At 40.1% G+C, this 27,402-nt stretch overlaps 1 protein-coding gene across 10 annotated transcripts in view; it reads right to left on the bottom strand.

Moving 5' to 3' along the window:
- Erc1 (ELKS/RAB6-interacting/CAST family member 1) overlaps positions 1-27,402 on the bottom strand; it is a 306,255-nt gene that overhangs the window by 233,692 nt on the left and 45,161 nt on the right. For all 10 annotated transcript variants that reach the window (XR_015685325.1, XR_015685323.1, XR_015685324.1 and 7 more), the window contains 1 exon segment: positions 2,861-3,277. Coding sequence is in view for 5 of the 10 variants with exons in the window: in XM_087656198.1 (XP_087512324.1) it covers positions 2,861-3,277 (417 nt within the window). In the remaining 5 variants the exon portion in view is untranslated.

The raw sequence follows: 27,402 nt of genomic DNA on the forward strand, positions 1-27,402 counted from the left end.
TTAATTTTATGTAACTGGGTATTTTTGAAATGATGGTCATTATCTCAAAATATTGGTCATATACTTCACACTGCATTATCTCTAGATTCCATTGTTTTCCTTGATCAAGCTGGCCTTGAACTTTAAATTCTCTGTCACTGTCTCCCAAGTGCTAGTTTTACAGATAAACACCGTCAGTGGATTAAAAATACACGTATTCTGATCTACCTACATAAGTCCCACCAGGGTTACCAGACAATTCCCAGTATAGACACATTAAATCAATGTTAGGGGGAATGACATCTGCATATTAGTTTCCGCAATAGTGAAAACTGAGTACCATTACCATCTTTCCGTTGATGACATTATTTGTTCTTCTCCCTTATTAGATTAAGGAGATGAAATTCCATGAATGCTCTTAAACATCACTTAGCACAACCGTCCTTACGTCTTCCTAACTTCAGGAAGTGACCAGCAAGCAGAATGCTTCCTAGTAAATATACATTTACTGGACTACTACCTAACAGACTGTAAGACTGTCATTCGGTTCTTATTTTATTAAGCATCTATTTGGTCTGGTGGTGAAGAGTTATCAATTTTATCTAGCATCCTTGGGGTGGAGGAGTCCAAGGACAGCCAGGGCTCCTTAGTAAGCATCCGTCTCAAAGGGAGGTGCTTTGGATTCCCCCTCTCACGTGCCCCCTCTACCACATGTTCATGATCACTGCTACTGCATGTACATTCAACACTATACATGGAAACTTCATTCCTTCACTGAAGGAAGAAAAAATAGCTATTTCCGAAGTCACTGTGTCCGCTGTGTCCACTTCAAATAATTTTAAGTAGCATGATTATGTGTCTCATAAGACATTATGCTACAAACGGCAGCCTTGAGCGTCAGGTGGCACTCATGGGGAAATGTATTTTCTTAGATCACATACATTATTTATTCACATGACCTATGTTTAAAAAAAAAAAAAAAACAGTAAAACTCCCAGGACTTTTCTCCTCAGTATTTTTGAGCTCAATATATTCCTAATTGTTCATAGCCATTAATTAATTAATTAATTAATTGTAACTTCCCATCCCTTAGCTATTTGGCATTTATTAGTTCCTATACTATGAGGATAGGCCGAAATGTTCATAAGCATCAAAAATGTAATATTCCTAAAGCAGAAAATTATAATTGGAAAAAAGACATAACCAAGTTTCTATTTGTTCCAATATACAGCTGGAATTTTTATGTTTGAAGAGCCGCACCGTTTTTGTTTATCTTAAATAGGGTTTCTCTGGGTAGCCCTGACTATCATGCAACTCACTATGTCAGCCAGACTGGCCTCCGACTCACAGACTTCCCTGCCCCTGCCCGCCTCCCAAATGCAGGAATTAAAAGCAGGAACCACCACACTTACAGCACCACAGTTTTGTGTTGTTAGTTTCTTGGGTGTTTCTATGTGTTTGTTTGAGACAGTCTCTCATGTGGACCAAGCTGGCTTACAATTCACAGAGATTTGCCTGCCTCTTCCTCCCAAGTGCTAGGATTAAAGCCATGTTCTATCATGATCAGTTGAATATGTTTGTCTCTTTAATTTTCTTCTCCCCAAATCATGTTTAAAAAGGGATTATTCAGACGCATCCTAACAGCTGGAGGATCCCCACTCCCTCCTATCATAATGTGAAAGTTAGCTGGTTACAGTGGCACATCCTTATATTCCCAAAGAGGCTAAAAAAAGAACTTTATGTCTAACCAGAAGCACTGGCTAGGCTAGTTCTATGTCACCTTGACACAGTCATTTTGGAAGAGGGAATCTCAGTTGAGAAAATCCAACACATCTCCGACTGGCCTGTGGGCAAGTCTATAGTCTGATTTTCTTAACTAGTGAAAGACAGAGAGGACCCGGCCCACTGTAGGTGATACCATCCCTGGGAAGTTGGTCTAATGGTATATAAGAAATCAGGCTGAAAAAAAAAAAAAAAAAAAAAAAAAGAAATCAGGCTGAGCAAGCCATGGGGACAAGAAAGCAGGCAGCACCCTCAATGACCTCTGCATCAGCTCCAGTCTCCAGCTTCCTGCCCCAGTTGAGTTCATACACTGAGGATTGACTTCCCTCAGTGATGGACGTGGTGTAAACTGTATGCAAAATAGACCTTTTCTCCCTGAGTTGCTTTTGGTCATAGTGTTTTATCGTAGCATAGAAAACCCTAAGAAATCAGTCATATAAAATGTATTTCAGCTTTTAAATTAGCTCAAGGTGAGATGAATTCCTTTATGCTTTCTTAAAATGGCATTGCCTCAGAAAGTGAGGTCTAAATCAGAGGCCAGCTTGAGTCTGTTTCACATAAAACAGTGTGTCTCTACATCACTCCTGGCTACACTCCATGGCAAAAGATTTTTAACACGTATCTTTCACAATGAGGCACATGTTTCCAGGGAAACCACAGGAGACGTTCATTACTGCTCCAGCTTTCCCGGCATAGGTGAGCTGAGGTAACTGTTTACAGCCTTCTACTAGGATTTTTTTAATTGAGCACTAGTCAGCTGTTACCCTAACTTTGGCTTTGCTGTTCTGGCTTTGCTGTTCTGTCTCTAAGAACAAATAGAGACAAGTAACAAACTGACACAATCCTGCGTCCCTTCAGCAACTCGGGAACTCCTAGGAATCACATGTAGGGTGACAGGGTGAAAATGTTACTGAGTAACATACATGCCAGGTAATGTCATTCCGCTCAAGAGAGAAAAATCAAAAAGGAAACCATAGAAGTGCTGGACACAAGAGAAAATTCCTATCCAGCAACACAGCAGAGCACATACATTTATCTAGGGCAAGACTGACTAATAAGGGAAACATGACAATCAGGAACTGAAAAGGTAGTCACTCACCTCTCTCAACATATTATTCTCCTTCTCCTTCTGCTCCAAAAGACTCTCTAGGTGGTGGACGTGCATCTCTGCCTCCGCCAGCCGTCTCGTTCTCTCATGGTCTTCCTCTGTGGCTTTGGCAGAAAGTCCTTTGCTCTGTAGCATCTCCAGAAGCTTCTTAATGGACTCATCCCGAGCATTGAGGGTTTGCTTCTGAGTCTCAATCCTCAGCTCCATTTCCTCCAGGGTCTTCCGCAGGAGAAACAGCTCCTTGGCTTGCCTCTCGTGCTCAGCATGCAGCCTCTGGAAGTTCTCCTCCGTGAGCTCTGCCACACAAGGCTCCCCAGTCCGACTGCTGCTATCTTGCTGAAACAGCTGATTCAAGTCCCTCTGAATGCGCAGCTCATCCTGGAGAGCCTGGATTGTCATCTGCATGTGCTGAGAACAACACAAAAAGAAAAACCAAAATCAGCTTTCCCCTCAATTAGCAAAGACAGAGCAGCTTGCAAGCAGCTAAAAATAGCTGTAAGGATTCTCAGAAATATCCTCGGAAATAAAGATTCACCTTATTCTCTTTCAATTCAAGTTTTAAAACTATGGTAATAAGCTATAATTGTCAGTAACTTAATTTGTGCTTATCCCCTCCCCACAACCCAGGAAAAGAAGTATGTCAGTCCTTTATTTTTATAAACCACAATAAAAATCTAGACATCTCAAAATTTATCTTAAAGGGAGTGGGAAGACTCTATATCACAGGAATAAAAAACAAAATTTATTCCAAAACGTAAAAGTCTATCGAAAAACAAAATGACTTTTAATTATTATAAATATTAATTAACCTTCACATATATGCATGCATGCATGCATACATACATACATACATACATACATAGGAACTCATGAATGGACACACACAAACACCAAAACCAGGCATAATAGTATATGCCTATAATGTCATGTTAAAGACTGAGGCAGGAGTATCTCGAGTTTGAAGCCAGGTGATACATACTACTCAAAAAGTAGAACGACTCAACATAGCCTCCATCGTCATAAGAATTTTTAAGGCCTGGAATGCTGCTGTTGACTGCAGGGACAATGCTGTACTGGATCTATGTCTGCAGCTTATTCATCTTGCTTCACTGAGAATTTAAGGTCACTAGTAAGTAGCTTTCCATAGTTCCTTTTCCCAATCCCTGGCAAAGTAGTCTTATGCCTTTGACCCTGTGAACTCCTGTATACATCTGTCCCATGTACTAAGCATTTCAATTTTACTGACAAATGAAGGTCATGTTAACAGTCAACCTGAAATGATCTTGGAATCACCTAGGAGACAAAACATCAGCACACCAGGGAAGGATTATGTTGATGAGGTTAACTGAGGAGAAAAGAAGTGAGTAGTGAGTAGAACCATTCCCGGGGCTTGAATTCTAGACTCCACAAAAAGGAGAAAGCTGGTCCAGCACAAATCTTCATCTCCCTCTGCCTTCCAACTGTGGGGACAACCAGACCGGCTGTTTCAAGCCCCGCTGCTGCTTTACCTTCCCTCCCAATCTACTACACCTCAAACTGAAAGACAAAATAAACCCTCCTGTTTTGAAGTAGGTCCTGTTGGGGTATTTTACACAGCAATAGAAAAGTAACTAAGATCTGAGTACTCCAGTGGGGAGGTGATTCTTTATGAAACGTCAGCAAAACAAACATCCACTTTCTGTGTGTGCCACAAATCTTTCCGATCCTGTCATTTCGCACTCAGCACTACTGAGGATTCTGTAACATTTCCATTCATTCTGTGTGTGAGGGAAAGGGGGTACAAGTGCGTATGTGTGCAGCAGCCATGGGACAAGCATGGAAGCCAGAGGACGACTTTCAAGGGTCAGTTCTCTCCTTTCATGCTTGGCAACAGGCTCCTTTACCCTTTACCCATGAGCTGTCTTATAAGGCCACATATGATGACTTTTAGAGAGAGAGAGAGAGAGAGAGAGAGAGTGAGTGTGTGTGTGTGTTTGCAGTACTGGATTTTAAACACAGGGGTTGCTTATGCTAGGCAAGTATTCTACACCTAACTATGCCTTGGCTCCAGAATGGTTTTGTGTTTCTGTGTTTGGTTTGGTTTGGTTTCATATAAAGTGAAGACAGTCTTTTCTTTTTAGTATCTGGCTTGGGTATTGTTTTCTTAGCAAACAGAAATTTTTATTTCTGGTAATAAAAAAGTCAATTTTTCTTAAAAATCATTGTTGTATTTATTTTAACATGAATACAATTATAATAAACTATCAGGTATTTTAATTTATAAACATGGCTTTAAAAATTAAAGTGCCAGCAACAGATTTCAAATATTCAATGGTAGCTAGATGCTAATAATCTCAATAAAAAGATGCATGGAAATGCTGATTCTCCAAATTCTACTTTACTCCATCACCCTTCAAACTCTAAAACACAGACATCTCTTAGTGAATTCAGAAGAACAACTCACAGAGTGTTGGTTCACCCCTGTAGTCTTAACCCCAGGAGGCAGAAGAATTGGGGATAGCCTCAGCTACTGAATCTAAAACAGTCAGAGTCTACCAGAAGTTAAACTCAAGGGGAGATGACTTCTAAGTGTGGCTATTCCTCTCTTTTTTTAACATTATCAATCCATTGAGGTCAAAAGTAATATAAGTTAAAGCTAATAAACTTACGCACACTTTAATAACTGTGACGTGTAATTACAATTTGGGAAGCAGAAGGAACACAACTCGTGATGTACTCGCTCATTAGCTCGATTCAGCAGCAATTTCTCTTCGGACTACAAGGCAACACCTGCTCTTCTGTCTACAAACAAGTTAGTTAGCTTTATTAAAACTACCACCGGGGTTGGGGATTTAGCTCAGTGGTAGAGCGCTTGCCTAGTAAGCGCAAGGCCCTGGGTTTGGTCCTCAGCTCCGGGGGGGGGGGGGGGGGGGGGGGAAAAAAAAAAAAAAAAAAACTACCACCTTCCTCAACACCATCGCAAAAAGAGCAAAAATAAACAAAGGAAAACAAAAACACCTGCTGCTAACTATTTTAGAAGAGGAGAAAGATCCCAAAAAGAAACTAGACAAATAATAAAAGAGTCCGTTTAAAACCAGAAGCCAGACATCTGGGTCACCACTGCAGAGATGCTAACCAGTACAGCAGGATAATGAATAAAAGCACACAGAGTAGAAATGACCAAACAAAACCTACACAGTCTGTTCGAAGAAAACATGAGAAGCAATACACGAGACGCACGCAATTAAGCATAGTCAGACTAGTGATTTTACCATCAACATAAGGGCTGGAGAGATGGCTCAGTAGTTAAGAGCACGACCTGTCTGTGTGCATGTCCACACAAAAGTAAACATGACACACAACTGAAGTACAAGAAGCTAAAAAACATCAACAGAGAAACTGTATATTTGTCTATACAGAAACAAAACCTTTAAAACCCTTTTTTTCATTATCGTTTTTAAAATTAACTTACAAAGTAATAGGTTTCCTTAGTGCATTTTCACGTCTACTTCCCTTGCAGTAATTCCCCTGCCCTGCCCCAACCCATGCCTCAATCCCCCCATACCCTTCTGCACCCACGGTCCCACCCCAACTTCCCCTTTCACAGAACACTTGCTCTACTTTTCGCCCCACACTCCTTCCATACAGACTCCTGCTTTCCACATCATACGGACCACCTTTCTAGCTTCCTGGCCTCTTCCACGCTCAAGCCCCCTACATGTTTAGAAGCCAGACTCAGCATATGAAAGAGGACACAGGGCATTTCTCTTTCTCCACCTGGGGTATCTCATAGTTTTGTCAATTTTTCTGAAAATTTCATTTCCTTTACAAATGAATAAAAACTATTTTTGTACAAAAATGCATCATATTTTCTTTATTCATTTATCGATGGATACCTAAGCTGAATCCATTTCCTTCTTACTATGAACAGACCAGCAATAAACATAATGTCCAAGCATCTCTGTGGTAGGACGTAGTCGTTAGGTATAGGCCCGGAAGCAGCAGAGTAAGCACACAGGCACAGTTGTACTTGCAGTTCTCTGGGAACGCTCTGATTGTACTCACAGTGAGTAAGGGCTCCATTTCCCTACATGGTTGTCAGCATTTGCTGCAATTTGTTTTCTTGATGACAGTCATTCTGAGTGGGGTGAGATGGAACTCCAAATGAGTTAAAATTTGCATTTCCCTAAAGATGAAAAATGATGGGGGGCACTTTCAAAGATATGTATTGGTCATCTGCATTTCTTCTTTTAAGAACTGTCTAGTCAGTCATTAGTTCATTTACTGATTGACAGTGGGGATTTGTACCCTCTTTATATATTCTAATTATTATGCCTTGTTTGTGGTAACTGTAAAGATTTTTTTCCCATTTTATGGGCTGTTTGTTCGTTTTGTTGACTTTTTTTACTATGATGAAGCTCTGCAATTTTGTCAATTCTTAGGGGTATTTTCTTTGCTACTGGGGTTCTATATTTAGAAAATTTTTACCTACACCTATATCCAAAAATGTCCTCCCTATATTTCCCTTTAGCAGCAATATCATCTTAGGTTTGAACTTTATGTCCCTCTTTATTTTTGAGAAGGGTCTCACTGTGTTGTTCTAGCTGGCCTGGAACTCTGTATGTACTCCAGGCTAGCCTCAAACTCATTTGAGATCCACCTGCCTCTGTCTTCTGAGTGCTGGGATTAAAAGTTTACACCCCCAGGCCTGGCCCATCTCAGGTTTTAAATTAAGACCCTTGATCAAATTTGAATTTATTTTTATACAGTATGGGATGATATATCTATTTCATTCTTCTGCATGTGGATATCCCATTTTGCCAGCACCCTTTATTAAATAGGCTGTCTTTAAGGTGTAATTAAGAGAGAAGAGAAGCCTGGTAAGAATAAAAAGACACTGGCCACAAATGAGAGCCATGTGTTTCCTGATAGAGAAATCTCAAACCATGAGGCAAAAGAAGCCCTCTCAACTTAACGTTGTTTCTTGTTAGATACTTGGTTAAATATAACTAATATATGAAATATAACTAATACAACCACCTTAATTTCTTTGTAAATCAGGACAGCACTCTCAGGATGAAGTGTTGTAATGTGTGATAAATACTCATGTATTGTCTTAGGATTTCTATGGCTGCGATAAACACAAGATCAAAAGCAACTTGGAGACAAAAGAGTTTATTTTAGCTTACAATTTCACATCATGGTGCACCACTAAGGGAAGGCAGGGGAGGAACCTGGAGGCCAGAGCTGATGCAGAGGCCTTGGAGGGAGCTGCTTACTGGCTTATTCCTCATGGTTTGCTCAGTCCGCTTTTCTATAGCACCTAGGACCACCAGGCCAGGGGTGGCACTGCCCACCACAAGCTAGGTCTTCCCGCATCGATGAAGAAAATGCACCACAGGCTTGCCCAAATGCAATTTACTGAAGACATTCTTTCAATTGAGACTCCCTCTCCCAAAATGACTTTAGCTATGTCAAGCTCACATAAAACTAGTCAGCACACATATCTTGTAAAACACTAACTAACTTACATTGTGTTAGAAAGGATAAAACAGGGATTGGGGATTTAGCTCAGTGGTAGAGCATTTGCCTAGCAAGCGCAAGGCCCTGGGTTCGGTCCCCAGCTCCGAAAAAAAAGAAAGAAAAAAAAAAGGATAAAACAAACAAACAAAAAAAACACATACCTGGGATCAAAACAGTAACAATTATAGCTTTCTTAGAGAAAGGCACAAATTCTTCTGAAAAGTAAGACACCGTCACAGTGATATCTGTACACAATTTGTCAATAACTTCAAAGACAAACAGAAAGCAAAATAAGTCTTTGGAAATGAAAGAAGTGGTTCAGAACGGAAGAATACTTGTGTGCGAGCAAGAGGACTGAGTTCAAATCCCTAGCTGGCACATACAAGCTGGACATGGCAGCTCATGCTGTAACCCCAGCAGTGGGATGGCAAGGAAACAATATGGAGCAGATCCTGGGAGCTGGCAGACCAACATCAGATCAATGACAGTCCCTGTCTCGGGCCAATATGACACGAAGTAATAAAGGAAGATATCCAATAACCTCCTGAGGCCTCCACGTACATAAGTGAGCAAGAGCACATGCAATCGTACACACACACACACACACTCTATATATATATATATATATGTGTGTGTGTGTGTGTGTGTGTGTATATATATAAATTCTTTTCCACATGTTTCATAAAAACATCTACATCATTCTTTAAGTAGATAAGAGAATTCATTAAAATAATTAAGAAAATTTTGTGATTTAGCATTGAAGGAAAACAAAAATTGTTTTAAAAGTTAGCATATCAAAAATAGACATATTCATGGGAGTTTTTCTTCCAATCACCAATAAGCAATAAAAGCCATAAACTTAAATAAGTAATCTAATAATGTGAAAACAATTCCAAGAAGCCTACCACTAGAAAAACCTTAAAATAGATAAGCACCTAAGTAACTAAAAGGAAGGGAAAGAGGAGAAGGGAAGGGTGAGGAAGAAGAGGGAAAGAAGATGAAGAGAAGGAGAGGTGAAAGGACATCAAGACACACAAAAGAAACAGAGTAATTCATTCCATAAAGTAGATTTCTATGGAACTGGGATCTAATTTTTCTCAAGGATTCAAAATTGAGGAGGCTGAATGAAAGCAACTGGGGCTAGAAGGACCACTGAACCTGTGCCCATCCATACAGGCGCATGGACTCCCCCACTCCCTGAAGTGTTGTGCATATGAAACCCAGAGCCTTGTACACGATAGGCAAACACTCCACAACTGAGACACACCCTAGCCCAACCCCTTTTGTTTTATAAGCACAGTTCTAACACCTTAAGGAAGCAAAAACTATTTTAAACATGCCATTTCTCCTTCTAAATACATGGCAGTTAACAAAACAACTTAGAGGCTCGTTTTCATAACTTTTTTCTCATTACAAACTAAAGGTCTTATAGATGTTAAAGTTTTAAAGAATACACAATGAATGTAATAAGACTGGCTCTCTAATTCCTTTGGGTCATCTTTGTCAAATACATTTAACTTTTTAACAATTAACTGTTATAGAAAAATATAGAGATACAAAATACACTAACCAAGACAGTCACAGTAGTATTTCATAAGAAAAATATTAATATCAACAATAGAAGGTGGCTAAAGGTATAGCACCATGACGTCTGTGTGTCTATGTGTGCACACAAGCGTTGGTGCCCACAGAAGCCTGAAGCATTGGCTCCCCTGGAGCTAGAGTTACAGAGGGCTATTAGCCACTAACCTGGGTACTGGGAACTCAACTCAGGTCCCTTGCAAAAGCAATACATTTTTAACTGATAAAACAATCTCACCAACTCCCTGCTATTCTTGTTTTGTTTTATTTTATTAATATAAAAGGATGTGCTGCATGAGAAGGCAACTCAGAGGCAGAGCACCTGCTTAGCATACCTAATGCCCTGCTGGATCCCTGCATTACAGAATGTGTGCGTGTGTGTGTGTGTGTGTGTGTGTGTGTGTGTGTGTGTGTGTGTGTACTGTGTGTGTACACTGTGTGTGTACACTGTGTGTGTGTACTGTGTGTGTACTATGTGTGTACTATGTGTGTACACTGTGTGTGTACTGTGTGTGTACACTGTGTGTACTGTGTGTGTACACTGTGTGTGTACTATGTGTGTACACTGTGTGTGTACTATGTGTGTACACTGTGTGTGTACTATGTGTGTACACTGTGTGTGTACACTGTGTACTGTGTGTGTGCACTCATGATCTCATACACATATACACACATCTGCATCAGAGAATATTAGAGTTAGACATTTCTATATTCTATGTATATATTACTTTACAAGAAGGAGAAATGTTCTATTCGTTACTGTATTATCGACTCCGTAAATGGAAAAACACTGCTAAATACAAGGGCTGCTTCCTGACACAATTGTGCTTATAAAACAAAGAAAGCTAGATACAGTGTTCCTCTAACAAGCAGAGATCAATATCCTTCTCAGTGATCTTGAAGAACACACCCTTCTGAAGACTTCAAAATCAATTCCTCAGTAATCAAGCTGCTCTCTGGTCAAGACACATCCGTTACAACTAAGTGAACATTCCATAAGCCAAATGTGTTTCCTGTCACTAGTGCTGGCCAGTAAGCAAGGCAGACCCTGTCAGAAGCAAACTCTTGTATCGACACACCCTCGAACTGGACTTTGAGCTGTTTTCAGCTAAAACTTTGGAGAACAAGTTGAGAGCACTCTTGTCTACCACTTTAGTCTTATAAACACGTGCTGCGTGACCTTGCACTGAACATGCTCAGGGATGAACCCCTAACTGAACATATGTAGGAGCCAGCATCCATATGAATATTTACAATCTAGAATAAAATCATGTGCTTCCTTTGCTGCAGGACGGCACTTCTCTGAAAATAACTCCCCAGTCCCACTGGCCCGCTGCAGGTAATAAATCTTTCTCCACTCTGTTATGCGTTGACTGCTCATTTTGGCTTTGCCTTCCCAAGATGTGAGCCTACTATGTTAAGTTCCACTAGAACACTAAGAAAGTTGCTGACCACTGAGACATATGCTAATATGGAGCATGTACAAGCCATTAAGTAATAGTGTTGGTTGCTCTTGCATGTAAAATCATCCTGCTTTAAAATTTGCTTTCCTGTTCTATCTCAAGGATATAATCAAATTCAAAGTCAGCACAGGGCAAAACTTAGCCAATAACCTGAAATCAATAAATAAAAGCTCCATTCGGCGATGTAAATGTTAAGCTCTACACATGGACAAAATAACTAGGACTCTAAAACCATCTTCCGTTCTAACCAAGCATCAGAGGGAGCTTCTGTCTATCACTGAGGAACTGTTTGACATTTACAGCAAGATTATAATAGGATCTTTGAAATCAAAATGTCAAACTGACATACCAGCTATGGCAATTACTCTAAGAACCAGTGACTAAGATGAAAATACAACAAAAGAGACAAACTCCAAAAGAAACAATTGTTTTTACTCTCAAATTTGTTTCTGTAATAACATTAGTTCATGCATAGCTATGGTAAAGAGAAAACTGTCACTAAAGCAGAATTCTGTGGACTCCTGAGCAATTTTTCCAGACAAAAGATCTACAGAAAGCAAAGGTAGAATAACCACCTCAGAAAGTGAAGAAGCCACTGCTTGGCTGCTCCGTTACAAACAACAACAGCGGCACAAAGCATGGCTTCATAGCTGTGATCGCCGCTCTAGGAAGGGAGAGGAAGGGAGATCTTTCCAAGTTCGGAGCTAGCCTAGACTACATATAGAGTTTCAGGAGCCAGGGCTATACAGAGAAACCCTACCTCAAAACAATACAAACAAAAGAGGAAACAGGTATCAAGAAAACTCTCCTCCTCACCTAAGAAAATAACACTGCATACTGCTTCCAGGACGACCACTCCTCTTCCTGTCTCAGGACACATTCCTCAGTGCTGTCTCAGTTCAGCAAAAGACGCTTCCACTCAATGTTTCCTAAGTGTTTTCAGTACCTGCAGGAGTAGCCACAATGACCTGGGACTGTCTAACCAATCTTCTACGGCAATGGTTTTTTATTACTGTCCGGTTATAAAATTATATATATTGAGAGTATCACCTCCCATATTCCTAGCTTTCCAAAAGTAAAATTTTATAGACACTGATAGCTACTATGTAATTGAAAAAACACCTATATTATAAATTACTGACTTTTAAGCTCACCTATTATAAAATGTGCTGCAAAAACAATTTAGGAGTTGAGTCACCTTTTTTCAGTAAAGCAGAGTAAAACTTAAAATAATGCAGTACACCTCCCATAAAGAGCAGCAGGCATTAGTTAATATCACAAAGCAAGCTTTGATTTTTATCTGGGTTATAATCAAAAGCACTTAGTTTATACCCCAATTAAAGTATACATTCCAAGAGCTTCTCTTCCAAGTTAAAAAAAAAAAAGCTCAACTTTTATTTTAAATAAGCTTTTGTTTGTTTTTATTGTTGTTGCTGCTGTCATTTCCAGAGTTTCTCTGTGTAGCCTTGGCTGCTGTGGACTCACTCTGTAGACTGATCTTGAACTCAGAGATCCGCCTGCCTCCAAAGTGCTGAGATTAAAAGCATGTGCCACCATCTGGCCACATTTTAATTATTTTATATAACTGTTTTTTAAAGTGTGATTACAGAGCCTTTCAAGTAAACAATACCATCTAGAAGCTTCAGTTCCAGCCTCAATAGACAGAGACAGAAGATCACTGTGAATTCTAAGCCAAGCAGAACTACATGGTAAGATTCTGTCTCAGAAACAAACAAAATATCCAAGTTCCAATACATTAAGGTTGGAGACAGGAAGGGATGGGTAGATGGGTGGGGGAACACCCTCATAGAAGAAGGGAAAGGAGGGAGGGATGGGATAGGGGGGCTCTGGACAGGAAACCAGGAAAAGGGATAACATTTGAAATGTAAATAGATAAAATAAAAATCCAATAAAAAAAAGTTGCAATATTTGCTATTTGCGTTGTCCTAATTTTTCAGGGTCTCAAGTATTCCAGGTTGACCTCCAACTCACTACATCGCTGACATTGAACTTAAACTTAAGATCAGGGACTGAAGAAATGGACGGCTCGGCAGTTAAAGCGCATGCTGCTCTTGCAGAGGACATAGGTCTAGTTTCTAGAACCACATGGGGGCTCACAACCATCCCTTACTACATCCTTCCAGGAGATCTGACACCCTTTGCTGACTTCCACAGGCACTAGGCATGCACATAGTATATATACGCAAGCACATGCAAAAATATTCAGACACATAAATCAAAAACAATACATCCACTATGACTCGTTCTTTCCCAATGTAAGTGAAAACTCACAAATTCCTACATAGCCTAGTGGCAATAGCACAGGAGGTGATCCAGACCACCAGTTAAACAAGAGCATGGAAGACTAGCATGGACCCGGGTGACAGGAAGAAAGAGGTCTTCACTAGCCAGGACATGCTGCGAGGGATCGGGCTGCAGGAACCCCAACCACTCTGAGTTCACAGGGTACATTTCCCATCAGTACTGCAGAAGCTAGCCTGAAGCCAAGTGGTCCACATTAGTACTGCAGAAGCCAGCCTGAAGCCAAGTGGTCCACATTAGTACTGCAGAAGCTAGCCCGAAGCCAAGTGGTCCAGTCCCACCAGCAACTTTTTGGGCAACTAAATATCTATTTCATAAACACTCTATTATTCTGGAAAGAGGAATAGATTTGTTCTACCTTCTATCTAGTTCCAGACTGAAACGAAATCCTAAGATAGACATATAACAAGTATTACACAAGAGCAGGAAACTTAAAACTTTCTTAATGATTAAAAGTTTCCACAAAAAAACAATTACTTTTAAACAGAACAAACAGCCAATAAATGTAAATTTAATATTTATACTACATGATTTGTAGGGGTACTGTAAAAGAATATGAAAGAGATTCCATAAAGTTACTCCCACCCATCATGTTTACAATTCTAAACAGAAGTATTTTAGCTCACTCAATAGCATTCAAATATTTTCTGAATTCCAAGTGAATAATCCTGTATTTTATCTTTTAATGACATATAAATGTACAGATTTAATCTTAGTCTTCATTATGTTTTTATTATATGACAAATTCACATTCATTACATGATAAAAAGTATTAACAAGAAAATTTTAATCAATAATCCTACTACACTGAGAAAACACACTCAAATAGATCTTTCTGGGTTTCTGAATCAATATTAAATTTACAAGAAAGACCACAGTGAAAAGCCAAAAACAAAGAACTGGTACTTGCTACACATAATCCCTGATTCTAAATGTTCCATGAACCTTAATTTATTTAATTCCCATATCCTCTTCATGACCAAGCATTATCTTCAATGTACAGATTAGAGATTTCTCTCCATTCCTTGGGTCAGTAGCTCTAAGCTTACTGGATCCACAGTGTGTGCTTTAAAATGACGCTATAATTAAGCTATACCACTTCCAAGGTGTATACACACACACACACACACACACACACACACACACACACACACACACACATATTACATGCTCCCTCTAATGTATAATGAACATATTCCTATTTCAGTAATCTGTAAATACCAATACTGTGGATACTTTTCAGATATACCAATTTTATACACTTATATATAAAACATGAAATTCAAGGATATTTTTAACACTAAATATTTTATTTATATGAAAAGTTGTACCTATATAAGGAAATAGCTTTGTCTTATAGGAAGCTCCACCACTGAAGTACCCAGAACAAAATACTCTAGAATTTGACTACTCCAAAAACTCTTATCTATAAACCACACAATATGCTTACTCCATGTCAATGTTATTCTAAACTCTTTACGTGCACAGTGCATATCTGTTCTCTTTCTCCCTGCTTCCCTTTTTTTTTTTTTTAACACCTCAAAACATCAAGCAAGCTAGCTGGCATTCATGTCAGTTACTCAATACATACTTCTGACATACTGATTAGACAATGCTATACTGAGACAACAACATATATAGGAATGAATATATATATATGTATATATATATATATATATATGAATTCCTTCTTCCCACTCACATCACATTTCCAGAATAGGATACAACAGACCATGAGAAAAACAGCTCAAATTCACTTTGTGTAACTGCTGAATTATATACTCTCTAAGGTTAAATAAATGCATTTGCTGGCCAAAGAGTCAAAGTAAATTAAAAAAAAAAAAAAGCATCCAACTGAAACACAAGGATTGTAGTAAAACGCCAGTAAGTATTGAATTTTAAGAGAGAAGCCTACAAGGAGCCATGTATGGTAGCTTGCTATATCCCAGCACTCAGGAAACTGGGGCAGGAAGGCTCTACACAGGCTAACCTGTAAAGAAGAGGGGACGGTGTAGTTTGAATGAGAATCTTCCCCCATAGGCTAATATGCTTGAATACCTGGTCCTCATCTGGTAGAACTGTTTGGAAAGGACTAGGAATTTGTAGCCTTGTTAGAGGAGGTGTATCACTGGAGATGCCTTTGAGGTTTCAAAAGACTCAAGCCATTCGCAGTGTTAGTCTGTCTCTCCTCTTCCTCCCTCTCTCCCTCCTTCCCTCCTTTCCCCACATCCCACCTCTCCACCTCCAACTTTCAGATCGAGAACTAAGTTCTCAGCTGCTGCTCTAGTGTCATGTCTGCTTGCCTGCTGCCATGTTTCCTGAAATGATGGCCATGGATTCTAAGCCTGCCCGGTAAGCTCCATATTAAATGCTTTATAAATTCTCTTGGTCATGATCTTTCTACAAAGCAATAGAAAAGAAGAAAAAGAATGACAGGGCAGGTATGGTGACACAAGCCTTTAATCCCAACACTTAGGAGGCAGAGGCTGGTGGCTCTCCAAGACAACTAAGGCTATATAGAGATATCCTGTGTGAAATAATAAGTAAATAAAATTAAATTTAAAAACAGGAGTGTCGGGGCTGGAGAGATGGCTCAGCGGTTAAAAGCACTGGCTGCTCTTCCAGAGGTCCTGAGTTCAATTCCTAGCAACTACATGGTGGCTCACAACCATCTGTAATGGGATCCAATGTCCTCTTCTGGTGTCTGAAAACAGCTACAGTGTACTTACATACATTTAAAAAATAAATAAATAAATAAAATCTAAAAAAAAAAAAACAAAAAACAAAACCAAAAAAAAAAAAAAAAACAGGAGTGTCTAATTGCTCTGACTATAACGTCAAGTACTATACTGAATAGGTAGGGAGAGAGTGGGCAGCCTTGTCTTGTCCCTGACTTTAGTGAGATTGCTTCACATTTCTCTCCATTTAATTTGCTGTTAGCTGTTGGTTTGCTATATATTACTTATGTTTTGGTGCCATGAATTCCTGACCTCTCCAAGACTTTTAACATAAAGGGGTGTTGTATTTTGAAGGTCTGGTAGAATTCTGCACTTAAACCACCTGGCCCTGGCTTCTCTTGGTTGAGAGGTTTTTAATGACTATTTCTATTTCCTTAGGGATGATGGGACTGTTTAGATGGTTTGACTGATCTTGACTTAACTTTGGTACACAGCATCTGTCTAGAAAATCATAATTTTCCAGTTTTGTTGAATATAGGCTTTTATAGTAAGTTCTGATGGTTTTTTGAATTCCCTCAGTTTCTGTTGTTATGTCTCCCTTTTCGATATTGACTTTGTTAATGTGGACTCTGTCTCTGTGCCCTTTGGTTAGCTTGGCTAAAGTCTATCTTACTGGTTTTCTCAGAGAACCAGCTCTTGGCTTTGTCAGCACACATACAACAGAGGACTGCCTAGTCTGGCCTCAGTGGGAGAAGATGTGCCTAATCCTGAGACTTGAGGCCCCAGGGAAGGGGGATGCTTGGGGATGGGGAAGAACACCCTTTCAGAGATAAGGAGGAAGAAGAATGGGATAAGGAACTATGGGAGGGGGATACGAGTGGGACAATGGCTGGAATGTAAATAAATAATTTTTAAATAAATAAATAATGTAAATTGTAAACAAGGGAAAAAAACAGGAGGAGAGGCAGTGGTGGCAGCAGCAGCAGTAGCAATCACTTATTGGCCCAACTTGAAAGTCTGGCAAATCCTTATGTATTCAGTGTTATAACAGATCAAATATAAAATTCAATACTATATATCACAGGTTCAATTACTACAATTAAGCCTCTGTGAACTAAATTTCTGTCATGGCGGACATGGTAGTATACACCTGTATCCCAACATTCAGAAGGCTTAGGCAAGAAGACTACAGTAGAAGGTCACCCTAAACCACACAAGATCACCCCCCCCCAAAAAATGTATGATTATATACTCAGTACAATTAGGTCTATTCATTCGGCACCCTAACAAACACACTACAGCACAACTCTCTATACATTCCCGATTATGTGGTTCAGATTTTAAAAGCCTGTTTTGTAATATATATGCACTACAAATACCTAGTGTGGACCACCAACTGAAAGCATAGGCTAAGTGCCCTGCAGGAAGGCTCAGCGGTAAAGACACCTATTCCCAAGCTGGCAGCCTGAGTTCAGTCTCCATGGTGGAAGGAGCTGTCCTTACTATCCACGCCCACACGCTGGCATGTGTGCATGCAAACACACAAACTACAAGTGTAACAACAGTTTTTAAAATACACCCTGAAGCTAGGGCTGCTGCTGCACTTAGAGCTGGTACTGCTCTCCCTAGAACCAAACAGAGTCAGTTCCCGACACCCATACAACTCCCATACAGGCTCCCAACCACCTATAACTCCAGCTCCAGAGGGACCTGACACCTCTGGCCACCACAGACACCTGCACTCATGGGCACACACCTACATACAGATGCATTAAAGTAAGATTTTTTTAAAGTGTATTCTATAAAGAATAAAATTTAGCTTTATTCGGTGTGACTGTTTAATTTTATGAAGCTATGATTTTTCTGATAACTGAGCACTTGGCATAGGAGCCTCACTGTGTAACCACTTCCTGATCTAATGCCAGCAGCTAGTACATCCACATTAGAGTTCCTCTGAAGCCGTGAGTGGGCAGAACACAACTAGAGCCAAAATGGGGAACACATGGGATTTATTCTCCAGAAAAAGAAAAAAAAAAAAAAAAAAAAAAAAAAAAAACACAGGAGCAAAGGAAGGAGCATGGGGAAACCATCTGTCACAAGAACAGTAACATGCCACCTCAATCTAGGCAATCAAGTTTTAGGTTTTAATTGTACTGTGTGTTGTAATGGCCAACAGTTTTCAAATTTATTCATGCTACATTATGAATGGAATGAACAAGAAGAAAAGCAACAAAGTCACCCTGACTATTGAAGAGAGTAATTCCTAGAAGCAGAAGGAGAGGGAGGGAATGGTCAGAGTTGAGCATGATGACTCAAACCTACGATGTCAGCACCCAAATGCAGAGGCAAAAGGATTATGTTGAGTTTAGGACCAACTTGAGCTAAAGTGTGAGGCCTAAAAACACACACACACACACACACACACACACACACACACACACATACACACACACACACACACACATAAAATCAGAAATCAGCCAACACTAATAAACTCAATTTCTTCTCATAAATTTTCTACATATATTGTATTTCAAGCCTGCAAGCAAGTTCTAAATTTTTCAAAATTGTTTAATAAATTAACTTCCCAAAAAGGAAGATACAAGATGAAGCTACAACCCAAAACTCCAATGTCACTCACGCTATCTCAACAGTCCCACCTTCATCTACACCTAAGTCCTTCTTTGGGTTTTCAGCCTTAAAAAGGTAAAATCATTGGCATTAAAATGAACATTAGTTGCTGCTGCTCTTTTTGTTTTTGCTTTTTGGGACAGGGTCTTGTTATATATCCCTCACTGGCTGAGTTCTCACTACCAATCCCAGATTAGCCTTATACCTGCAACACTCTTCTTTCCCATACCCCACCCCTGCCCTAATTCCTATCACTTTTAAATCTCAAACTATAGTATACTTTAATATAGAAAAGGCAAAACCATTAGATTCTATTTCTTTTGTATGTACATTAGCATTTTGCCTACATGCATGAATATGCACCACATGTGTGCCTGGTGCCTACTGTGGTCAGAAAAGAATGTTGGAAACCCTAGAACTGGAGTTAGGAATAGCCACTACATAGGTGCTGAGAACCAAACCAAGGTCCTTTGGAAAAGTAGCAAAAGTAGTAAGTGCTTTTCATCACTAAAACATTGTGGTGATTTGAATACGCTTGGCCCAGGGAGTAGCACTATTAAGAGGTGTGGCCTTGAGAAAGTGTGTCACTGTGAGGTAGGCAATAAGACCACCCTCCTAATCATGTGGGAGCCAGTCTTCTAGCGGCCTTCATATGAAGATGTAGAACTCTCAGCTCCTCCAGCACCATGCCTGCCTGGGCCCTGCAATGCTCACACCCTGATGATATTGGACTGAACCTCTGAACCTCTAAGCCAGCCCCAATTAATTGTTGTCCTTATAAGACGTGCCTTGGTCATGGTGTCTGTTCACAGCAGTAAAATCCTAAGCTAGAAATCATCTCTCCAGTGTCCACAGACCTCTATTTATTTAAGTCAACAATGTCTACGGTATCTAGAAAGTAAGAGAAATGCCTTTAAACACTTTTTTTTAAGCTAGGCACAATGGCATACATGTGTAATCCTGTACTCTAAAAGTTGAGGCAGGAAGATTTCAAGTTCAAAGACCATCCTGGGATATAGAGTGAGATGCCAAAAACCAAAATAATTTTTTTTTTCGGAGCTGGGGACCGAACCCAGGGCCTTGCGCTTGCCCACTGAGCTAAATCCCCAACCCCACCAAAATAGTTTTTAAAAACATTTTTGTAAAATATGAATCACTATCTTCTAAGTTACTTGTAAACATAGAGTAGTTGTTGAAATCTGTTCCCTGAGAGCTCCCTCCCCTAAAAGCCTTATTTTTCAAAGAAGAAAAGGTAGACTGGTAAGATGGCCCAGAGAATAGGAAAGTGTGGTGCCAAGCTCCAAATGATAAAAAAGAACTGATACCTAAGTTGTCTTCTGATTTCCACACAAGGGCTGTGGTACACCACACAGACACACACACACACACACACACACACACACACACACACACACACAAACACACCCCACAAACTAAATCAGTCAATAAGCCAGTAATTAATTAAATATGTTTTTTAAAAAAAGGAAAACAGATTTATTTGAATAGCTCCATCTAAATGCCCAGTTACTGGTAACCTAGCTCTTCCTTGCAGACTTAGCACACAAAGCACACCTACTCTATGAAAACAAGAATTTTAATTAAAGAGAGTCACAATTAAAATTTTATTTTCTGGTTACTTTTGTATGAACTTCAATACATATCTTTAGTTTAAGATAATAACTTGAGAGGTGTTGCATCACGCAGGTGTAGAAAGGTACAAGACAGAACAAGGCCTGCCATTGGATGAGAAGGAAGGATGGGCGGGGGGAAAGTTTTAGCGAAGAGGAGACTGGAGAGGGAGAAGCGGCTAAGAGAACATGGAGGCTGCTGTTAAGACTCCTCTCGGGGCTGGGGATTTAGCTCAGTGGTAGAGCGCTTACCTAGGAAGCGCAAGGCCCTGGGTTCGGTCCCCAGCTCCGAAAAAAAGAACCAAAAAAAAAAGACTCCTCTCTTCACGTTTATAGTTGTTATGAAAGTTCTCAAGGGACGGATGTGTACAGGGATCTGTATGTTTAGGTGGGCAATTATATCTTATCAATTGGATCAGAGGTTATTGTGCTGTCTGTTCTTTCATGTGGCAGTTTTAGTTGAAGAGAGTATGTGGTGGCTGGAGACACGCTAAGGCTAGCCCACCTCAGAACTGGGATGTGTGTGTCTGGCATGGTGGCAGCCTGCCTTGGGAACTGGATGGGTAGAGAGATTGCTGCCAGGCTCAGAGAGAAGTCATAGGCAGTGTGATATGGGATGGAGCAGAGCAGGTGAGAGGCTTTGCTGACAGAGATGAAGATGTCTACCAGGTATCTCGGGGCACTGCGTGCCGGATCTAGTGCAGGGTAAAAGACAGCAATTATTTTTTATAATTTTACAGCAACAGAGAGGTATAAACATAATCATAAAACAAAGATGTTAATGTATGAGGAGGAATAGAGGTTACCTTCTGTTGCAGGATATTTAATCACACTATGCACCCCAAGATTGACAAAAAAACAAAGAAACTGTTTCTAGCTGTAGTATGGCTCAGGCCTCGGCACAGACCCTTAGTCCCTGTCTGGAATAGACACACCCTTAGCACACACCTTTAATCTCAAACATTGAAGTTAAATTAGTTTGAAGGAGGAAGCACCCATGTTTGAAAGTGATGTCTGATTGAGTGGCAGACAAAGATCTGACAGAATAGGATATGCACAAGTCTCATGAAAAGAGAGAGGAATGAGAAGCTTAAGAGAGAGCCGTGCAGAGAAAGGAGGGAGGAGGCAGTTTTACCAGGACAGTTTTACAGAGACAGGTTGAAGAGAGAATGAGCCGGAGAAGGAAAGAGAGCCAGAAGATTAGAACAGGTTGTCAGAATTAGTTTGAGGCCAAGCAGAGCAATTTAGGAGAGGCCGAGAGAGAAGCCACATTGCATCAGTCAGGAGGAGTTTGAGCTGGAGCAGCTGAGTTGAAGCAGCCAGCCAGAGACCAGAAAGAAGCAGAAAGGGTGAGCTTATTCAGCAGCAAGTCTTAGTCTGAAAACATTCTAGGCCTAGAGCGGATTGTACCAAGATTAGAAGCTTCCAGGACTAGGCCTCGGTTAACAGACTGAGGCAGAAAGCCTTGGAGACAACAATTACTACAGTAGATTAAAATTACTTTTACAACCTTCCTCCAAATCAATAATTTATTATCCCAGTGATATAAAAGTCTTTCGTGATACAGAAATTATGTATTTATTGTTCAAAAATGCAGTAGGTAGAACATCACCAAATTCAACTCAATCAACAAAACTCTGGGAAACCCAGAGTTAAATAAAAATAAACCAAGTGTTTGCACATCATGAAGCAATGAATGTTGAATTCAGTTCTTCAGTGGCAACTGTAAACAACTACAGTATGAGATACCTTCCTCCTCTCTAAAGCAGACAGTGAGGAATATGACCACAGAGAACTGTGGCAGCACACAGCGGACTCTCAACTAGAGCATTTGGCAGTGCCGTCTTGGACAGCACACTATCTCTTAGCCTCAGCTGCCACCAAAGGGATCCAATATCTTGTCTGACCTTCACAGGTACCCAACACACATGTGGTATACATATGTACATGCAATCAACACACCCAAACACAAAAAAAACCCAAAATGAATAAATCTAAAACATTAAAATATTATTGCAAAAAACTGATTTTTTAAAAGTATCATTAATCAAGGAAGAAATAAAGAAAGAAATTAAAAACTTTTTAGAATTTAATGAAAATGAAGGTACAACATACCCAAACTTATGGGACACAATGAAAGCTGTGCTAAGAGGAAAACTCATAGCGCTGAGTGCCTGCAGAAAGAAACAGGAAAGAGCATATGTCAGCAGCTTGACAGCACACCTAAAAGCTCTAGAACAGTAAGAAGCAAATACACCCAGGAGGAGTAGAAGGCAGGAAATAATCAAACTCAGAGCTGAAATCAACCAAGTAGAAACAAAAAGGACCATAGAAAGAATCAACAGAACCAAAAGTTGGTTCTTTGAGAAAATCAACAAGATAGATAAACCCTTAGCCAGACTAACGAGAGGACACAGAGAGTGTGTCCAAATTAACAAAATCAGAAATGAAAAGGGAGACATAACTACAGATTCAGAGGAAATTCAAAAAATCATCAGATCTTACTATAAAAGCCTATATTCAACAAAACTTGAAAATCTGTAGGAAATGGACAATTTCCTAGACAGATACCAGGTACCGAAGTTAAATCAGGAACAGATAAACCAGTTAAACAACCCCATAACTCCTAAGGAAATAGAAGCAGTCATTAAAGGTCTCCCAACCAAAAAGAGCCACAGGTCCAGACGGGTTTAGTGCAGAATTCTATCAAACCTTCATAGAAGACCTCATACCAATATTATCCAAACTATTCCACAAAATTGAAGCAGATGGATCACTACCAAATTCCTTCTACGAAGCCACAATTACTCTTATACCTAAACCACACAAAGACCCAAAAAAGAAAGAGAACTTCAGACCAATTTCCTTTATGAATATCAACACAAAAATACTCAATAAAATTCTGGCAAACCGAATCCAAGAGCACATCAAAACAATCATCCATCATGATCAACTAGGCTTCATCCCAGGCATGCAGGGATGGTTTAATATATGAAAACCCAGCAACGTAATCCACTATATAAACAAACTGAAAGATAAAAACCACATGATCACTTCATTAGATGCTGAGAAAGCATGTGACAAAATTCAACACACCTTCATGATAAAAGTCCTGGAAAAGTTAGGAATTCAAGGCCCATACCTAAACATAGTAAAAGCCATATACAGCAAACCAGTAGCCAACATCAAACTAAATGGATAGAAACTTGAAGCAATCCTACTAAAATCAGGGACTAGACAAGGCTGCCCACTCTCTCCCTACTTATTCAATATAGTTCTTGAAGTTCTAGCCAGAGCAATCAGACAACAAAAGGAGGTCAAGGGGATACAGATCGGAAAAGAAGAAGTCAAAATATCACTATTTGCAAATGATATGATAGTATATTTAAGTGATCCCGAAAGTTCCACCAGAGAACTACGAAAGCTGATAAACAACTTCAGCAAAGTGGCTGGGTATAAAATTAACTCAAATAAATCAGTAGCCTTCCTCTACACAAAAGAGAAACTAGCCAAGAAAGAAATTAGGGAAACGACACCCATCATAATAGACCCAAATAATATAAAGTACCTCGGTGTGACTTTGACCAAGCAAGTAAAAGATTTGTACAATAAGAACTTCAAGACACTGAAGAAGGAAATTGAAGAAGACCTCAGAAGATGGAAAGATCTCCCATGCTCATGGATTGGCAGGATTAATATAGTAAAAATGGCCATTTTACCAAAAGCGATCTACAGATTCAATGCAATCCCCATCAAAATACCAATCCAATTCTTCAAAGAGTTAGACAGAACAATTTGCAAATTCATCTGGAATAACAAAAAACCCAGGAAAGCTAAAACTATCCTCAACAATAAAAGGACTTCAGGGGGAATCACTATCCCTGAACTCAAGCAGTATTACAGAGCAATAGTGATAAAAACTGCATGGTATTGGTACAGAGACAGACAGATAGACCAATGGAATAGAATTGAAGACCCAGAAATGAACCCACACACCTATGGTCACTTGATTTTTGACAAAGGAGCCAAAACCATCCAGTGGAAAAAAGATAGCATTTTCAGCAAATGGTGCTGGTTCAACTGGAGGTCAACATGTAGAAGAATGCAGATCGATCCATGCTTATCACCCTGTACAAAGCTTAAGTCCAAGTGGATCAAGGACCTCCACATCAAACCAGACACACTCAAACTAATAGAAGAAAAACTAGGGAAGCATCTGGAACACATGGGCACTGGAAAAAATTTCCTGAACAAAACACCAATGGCTTATGCTCTAAGATTAAGAATCGACAAATGGGACCGGCGGATCCCGGACCGCAGCAGCTCTCTGCTCCCAAACCCCGTGGGAGAGAGACCTCACCGCCTGATCAAGTGGGCACTCCTGAGGCTGCAGAGCGGAGGAGACCACCAACACTGCCCACCCCTGCCCACATCCCTGGCCCAAGAGGCAACTGTATAAGGCCTCTGGGTTCCCGTAGGGGAGAGCCCGGGAGCGGCAGGATCCCTGCGTCTGAGACACTGCCGGAACCTGAAGGAAACAGACCGGATAAACAGTTCTCTGCACCCAAATCCCGTGGGAGGGAGAGCTGGACCTTCAGACAGGCGGACACGCCTGGGAAACCAGAAGAGACTGCACTCTGTGCACATCCAGGCGCCAGAGGAAAACACCAAACGTCATCTGAAACCCTGGTGCACGGAGGCTCCCGGAAGGAGCGGCACAGATTTTCCCGGTTGCTGCCACAGCGGAGAGGACTTAGGCAGTACCCCACGAGCAAACTTGAGCCTTGGAACCACAGGTAGGACCAACTTTTCCCCTGCAAGAAACCTGCCTGGTGAACTCAAGACACAGGACCACAGGAACAGCTGAAGACCTGTAGAGAGGAAAAACTACACGCCCGAAAGCAGAACACTCTGTCCCCATAACTGGCTGAAAGAAAACAGGAAAACAGGTCTACAGCACTCCTGACACACAGGTTATAGGACAGTCTAGCCACTGTCAGAAATAGCAGAACAAAGTAACACTAGAGATAATCTGATGGCGAGAGGCAAGCGCAGGAACCCAAGCAACAGAAACCAAGACTACATGGCATCATCGGAGCCCAATTCTCCCACCAAAGCAAACACGGAATATGCAAACATACCAGAAAAGCAAGACCTAGTTTCAAAATCATATTTGATCATGATGCTGGAGGACTTCAAGAAAGACATAAAGAACTCCCTTAGAGAACAAGTAGAAGCCTACAGAGAGGAATCGCAAAAATCCCTGAAAGAATTCCAGGAAAACACAATCAAACAGTTGAAGGAATTAAAAATGGAAATAGAAGCAATCAAGAAAGAACACATGGAAACAACCCTGGACATAGAAAATCAAAAGAAAAGACAAGGAGCTGTAGATACAAGCTTCACCAACAGAATTCAAGAGATGGAAGAGAGAATCTCGGGAGCAGAAGATTCCATAGAAATCATTGACTCAACTGTCAAAGATAATGTAAAGCGGAAAAAGCTACTGGTCCAAAACATACAGGAAATCCAGGACTCAATGAGAAGATCAAACCTAAGGATAATAGGTATAGAAGAGAGTGAAGACTCCCAGCTCAAAGGACCAGTAAATATCTTCAACAAAATCATAGAAGAAAACTTCCCTAACCTAAAAAAAGAGATACCCATAGGCATACAAGAAGCCTACAGAACTCCAAATAGATTGGACCAGAAAAGAAACACCTCCCGTCACATAATTGTCAAAACACCAAACGCACAAAATAAAGAAAGAATATTAAAAGCAGTAAGGGGAAAAGGTCAAGTAACATATAAAGGAAGACCTATCAGAATCACACCAGACTTTTCGCCAGAAACTATGAAGGCCAGAAGATCCTGGACAGATGTCATACAGACCCTAAGAGAACACAAATGCCAGCCCAGGTTACTGTATCCTGCAAAACTCTCAATTAACATAGATGGAGAAACCAAGATATTCCATGACAAAACCAAATTTACACAATATCTTTCTACAAGTCCAGCACTACAAAGGATAATAAAGGGTAAAGCCCAACATAAGGAGGCAAGCTATACCCTAGAAGCAAGAAACTAATCATCTTGGCAACAAAACAAAGAGAATGAAAGCACACAAACATAACCTCACTTCCAAATATGAATATAAGGGGAAGCAATAATCACTATTCCTTAATATCTCTCAATATCAATGGCCTCAACTCCCCAATAAAAAGACATAGATTAACAAACTGGATACGCAACGAGGACCCTGCATTCTGCTGCCTACAGGAAACACACCTCAGAGACAAAGACAGACATTACCTCAGAGTGAAAGGCTGGAAAACAATTTTCCAAGCAAATGGTCAGAAGAAGCAAGCTGGAGTAGCCATTCTAATATCAAATAAAATCAATTTTCAACTAAAAGTCATCAAAAACGATAAGGAAGGACACTTCATATTCATCAAAGGAAAAATCCACCAAGATGAACTCTCAATCCTAAATATCTATGCCCCAAATACAAGGGCACCTACATATGTAAAAGAAACCTTACTAAAGCTCAAAACACACATTGCACCTCACACAATAATAGTGGGAGATTTCAACACCCCACTCTCATCAATGGACAGATCATGGAAACAGAAATTAAACAGTGATGTCGACAGACTAAGAGAAGTCATGAGCCAAATGGACTTAACGGATATTTATAGAACATTCTATCCTAAAGCAAAAGGATATAC

This window comes from Rattus norvegicus, chromosome 4 (assembly GCF_021556685.1).
Source record: "Rattus norvegicus strain SHRSP/BbbUtx chromosome 4, alternate assembly SHRSP_T2T, whole genome shotgun sequence".
Taxonomy (NCBI): domain Eukaryota; kingdom Metazoa; phylum Chordata; class Mammalia; order Rodentia; family Muridae; genus Rattus; species Rattus norvegicus.